Source organism: Quercus robur, chromosome 5 (genome assembly GCF_932294415.1).
Source record: "Quercus robur chromosome 5, dhQueRobu3.1, whole genome shotgun sequence".
NCBI lineage: Eukaryota > Viridiplantae > Streptophyta > Magnoliopsida > Fagales > Fagaceae > Quercus > Quercus robur.
Window position 1 is genome coordinate 49,189,330 of NC_065538.1, and position 4,371 is coordinate 49,193,700.

The 4,371-nt window shown below is 39.6% G+C and overlaps 1 protein-coding gene across 1 annotated transcript; it reads right to left on the minus strand.

Annotated features, from left to right (window-relative positions):
* Positions 1–2,180: 2,180 nt before the first annotated feature.
* On the minus strand, positions 2,181–2,684 carry LOC126728303 (uncharacterized). Its single transcript, XM_050434152.1, has 2 exons — positions 2,497–2,684; positions 2,181–2,385 (listed from the first exon to the last, which is right to left on the minus strand). The coding sequence occupies exons 1-2, from the start codon at positions 2,682–2,684 to the stop codon at positions 2,181–2,183; spliced, it is 393 nt and encodes a 130-aa protein (XP_050290109.1).
* Positions 2,685–4,371: the final 1,687 nt, after the last annotated feature.

Genomic DNA, 4,371 nt, shown 5'->3' on the forward strand with positions numbered 1-4,371 from the left:
TGTATCAGGTGTCTAGTCGCTGAGATCGGATCAGTTTTCATTTGCTATTGTACTTATAGGGCTCATATGCAAACGTGCCTTTAGTGGGGAGAATTGGAAAGATAATACAGAACATCCTTTACTCTGGGCTACGGAACAATACCACACAAAATTGAAGTCTGGCTTCCAGCCAAAACGACTGTCAACTCGTTCATGAGAGCCTGAAGGCAGAACCTGGTGTTCATGATCTTGATGGAGTAGCAATGACAAAGATGATATTTCACTGTATGGACTATTACGTAGTGAAACGTCCTACAATGTCACAGATTGTTCAGTGTTTGCAGGGTTTACATGTTTTCAACGGGATTTTGGTGTGGTGGAAGGTTTTTTACAGGAGTGGGACGCTAATACTTTTGCAGTGAAGAAAAAATACTCAAATTGGATAGGATGTCTTAAGAAGGATGCTCAAAAAATAAAGCACTGAACTGTTTTCTTTTCTTTGGGTGTGATTGTGTGACCCAAATGTATGTTACTCTGGGAACTGATCTGGTATGAAAAGACTTGATATAATGTTTTCTAATATTCCTTCCATTTCGTTGATGGACTTTGTTTGTTTGTTTTTTTTTTTTTTTTTTAATAAGTAATAAGAATATATTAAAAAGAAGAGGGGTGTCACCGAGTATACAGGAAGTATACATCAAGAACAAATACAAATCAAATGCAAAAAGTAAAAAAGTCCATGAAACCATGGATTGAAGAAAAAGAACGAAAACCAAACACTGTAACCCAATCCAGAAGAGTTTAAGATCTGCAACTGATCTCTCTAAGTCCTCAAAATGTCGGTTATTCCTCTCCCTCCAAATGCACCACGTCAAACAATGGGCCATATTCATCCAAATAGCCGAATTCCGATGCCTCCCCAACTTTCCTTGCCAACAAGCCAACAGATCTACCACTGTTTTCAGCATAACCCAATGAATGCCAAAAAGAGTAAACACCGTAGACCATAAATCAAAAGCAATAGGGCAATGGATAAGCAGGTGGTCAACAAATTCCCCATTTCTTTTACACATACAACACTAATCCAAAATCAAAATCTGCCGTTTCCTAAGATTATCAATAGTCAAAATATTCCCTAAAGCTGCAATCCACACAAAAAAAGCAACTCTAGAGGGGACCTTAGACTTCCAAACAGTCTTCCAAGGGAAAGACTGATCAACACTATTAGTTACTCCTAGCAAGTTTTCAACACATCTTATCGTCCCCAACTCCTTTCAAAGAAGCTCCATAAATCCTAGACATTAAACTGTAGAAGGATTCCAAATCCCAATCTTCGCTGTATCTTCTAAAAGTTAGATCCCAAAAAAGAACACCATTTGGGAACTTCATCAACTCAGCCACAGAGGCCTCCTTATTTCGACTTAACGAAAAAGTCTTGGATAGAGCACACACAAAGAATCGTCCCCACACCAAATATCCTGCCAAAATCTAACAGTAAAACCGGCCCCAACCTCAAATTGGATGTGACGAACAAAAGATAGCCAACCACGACTAATAGACTTCCACAAGCTTACACCATGAGGGCCAATAACAGGAAGAGTGCACCAACCTCCCCCTTCACAACCATATTTTGTCCCTATCACTCTCCTCCACAAGGCCTGTCGCTCATTCCCAAATCTCCATAATCACTTTCCAAACAAGGCTTTATTAAAAGTTCTCAGACTTCTAATAGCTAAACCTTCAGAATGAAGAGGAGTGCAAACTGTGGCCCATTTCACTAGGTGAGTTTTCTTAACATCCCCCATACCACTCCAAAGAAAATTCCATTGAAGTTGCTCAATACGGTTCACAACCTTCACTGGAATAGGAAACAAAGAGAGAAAATAAGTTGGAAGATTGGACAACGTACTCTTAATAAGAGTAACTTTACCTCCTTTTGAGAGATACATACATTTCCAACCTGCTAACCTCTTCTCCACCTTCTCCAAAATTGGATTCCAAACAGATCTATCTCAGACATTAGCACCCAAAGGGAGACCTAGGTACTGCAATGGAAAGGAGCCTTGCTTGCACCCTAGCACATCCACCATATCTACTATATTAGGAACCACACCCATGGGGACCAATTCAGATTTGCCCATATTAATATTCAACCCAGAAACTACTTCAAACCAAAACAGCACCAGCCGGAGGAACAGAATCTAACCAAGATCAGCATCACAAAAGACCAGGGTATCATCGACGAATAGAAGATGGGACACCTGTAAAGAGTTCCTTGTAGGATCCACCCTAAAACCAAACATGAGCCCATCCCTCACTGCCTTATCCAACATTTTACTAAAAGCATTTGTAACAATGACAAACAATAATGGGGACAATGGATCACCTTGTCTTAAACCTCTAGAGCTATCAAAAAAATCACATGAAGATCAATTAATGAGAATGGAGAATTTAACAGTAGAGATGCAGAAGAAAACCCATCTTCTCCATTTATCATGAAAGCCACAACGATCCAACATATAAATGAGAAAGTCCCAATTTATATGATCATAAGCCTTCTCTACATCCAGCTTACACAACACCCCAGGAACTCCTGACTTTAGCCTACTATCCAAGCATTCATTGGCAATAAGAACAGAATCTAAAATTTGTCTTCCTTTGACAAAAGCATTTTGAGATTCGTGAACAATATCCCCAAGCACCATTTTCAACCTGTTAGCTAAAACTTTAGCAATAATTTTGTACACCCCTCCAATTAAACTAATAGGTCGAAAATCCCTTACCTCCACTGCATCAGCTTTTTAAGGAATTAAAGAGATGAAAGTAGCATTCAAGCTTTTCTCAAACTGAGCATTATCAAAAAAATACTGAAAAACCTCCAAAAGATCAGTTTTGATAATGGCCCAACAAGCTTGAAAAAACGCCATAGGGAATCCATCAGGTCTAGGAGCTTTATCACCATCAAAATCCATGACCACTCCAAAAATCTCAGCTTCCTCAAAAGGTCTTTCCAACCAACCAGCCTTATCCTCAGAAATCTTCGAAAAGTTCAGCACATCCAGATGAGGACGAATGTGCTTATCTTCCGAGTAAAGACTTTTATAGAACCGAACAATACCCTCTTCAATAACTTCCTGATCTGATGTCAACACTCCACCAAAGATTAAACTGTCAATATTGTTACTCCTTCTATCAGAATTAGCTATTTGGTGAAAGAATTTCGTATTGCTGTCCCCCTCCTTTAACCATAGCACCCTTATTTTTTTTCTCCAACTAATCTCCTCCAACAACGCCATACTCTCAATCTCCAAGCAAATTCTCTCTTTATCGCGCTTCTCATCATCAGAAAGAGACACCCTCTCCTCTTTAGCATCCAAGGCATTTAGATCATTCTAAAAATTAATTCTCTTAACGGAGACATTGCTAAACTTGGTTTCATTCCACTTTTTTAAGTCCCCCTTTGAAGCTTTCAATTTCATGGCAAACTTGTAACTAGGAGTTCCAAGAAAATGATACGAGTCCCACCAATTTTTCACCTTCTCCACAAAGTCGTCCACTTGAAGCCACATGTTTTCAAAACGAAAAGGCCTACGACCCTTACGAATATCCTCACCCTCCAAAGAAATGGGAAAGTGGTCTGATAGAACTCTACCCAACCTTTTTTGATGTATATTTGGATAATGCTCCTCCCATTTTGAAGAAAAGAGGAAGCGACCTATCCTAGAACCAGACAGAGAGTTTGACCAAGAGAAACTACCACCCTCCAAAGGGATATCTAATAACCCATTACAAGAGATGAAATCAGAAAAATTATACATATCCTGAGTGAAGTTCTCTGCCCCCAAACGTTCGGAAGGAAAACGAATTGCATTGAAGTCACCACCCACACACCAAGGCAAATTCCACCAACTAAAAAGACTCACTAACTCCTCCCACATCAGTCTCTTCTCCCTATCAACATTAGGACCATAGACTCCAGAGAAAGCCCATTCAAAGTTGTCTCCCACATTCCTAAATCTACAAGACACCGAAAAGTCACCCACAGCTTCTTCCAACTTCTCCACCACCCTTCTATCCCACATGACCAAAATCCCACCTGATGCACCTACTGAGCTCAAGTAAACCCAATCAACATGATGACAACCCAAATACTTTTAATAAAACCCCTACTGATAAGCTTCATCTTAGTCTCTTGCAAGCAAATGACATCAACCCTCCAAATTCTAATAAGGTTCCTAATTTGGAGTCTTTTATCCTTATCATTCAGCCCCCTCACATTCCAAGAGATTATCTTCAAATTCATTGGGACACAATTAGAGCCCTTTCCCTATTGGAACCTCTAGCTTTACCAGATGCAGAATCATAATTAATAGAACTCATCAAGCTCCTCAA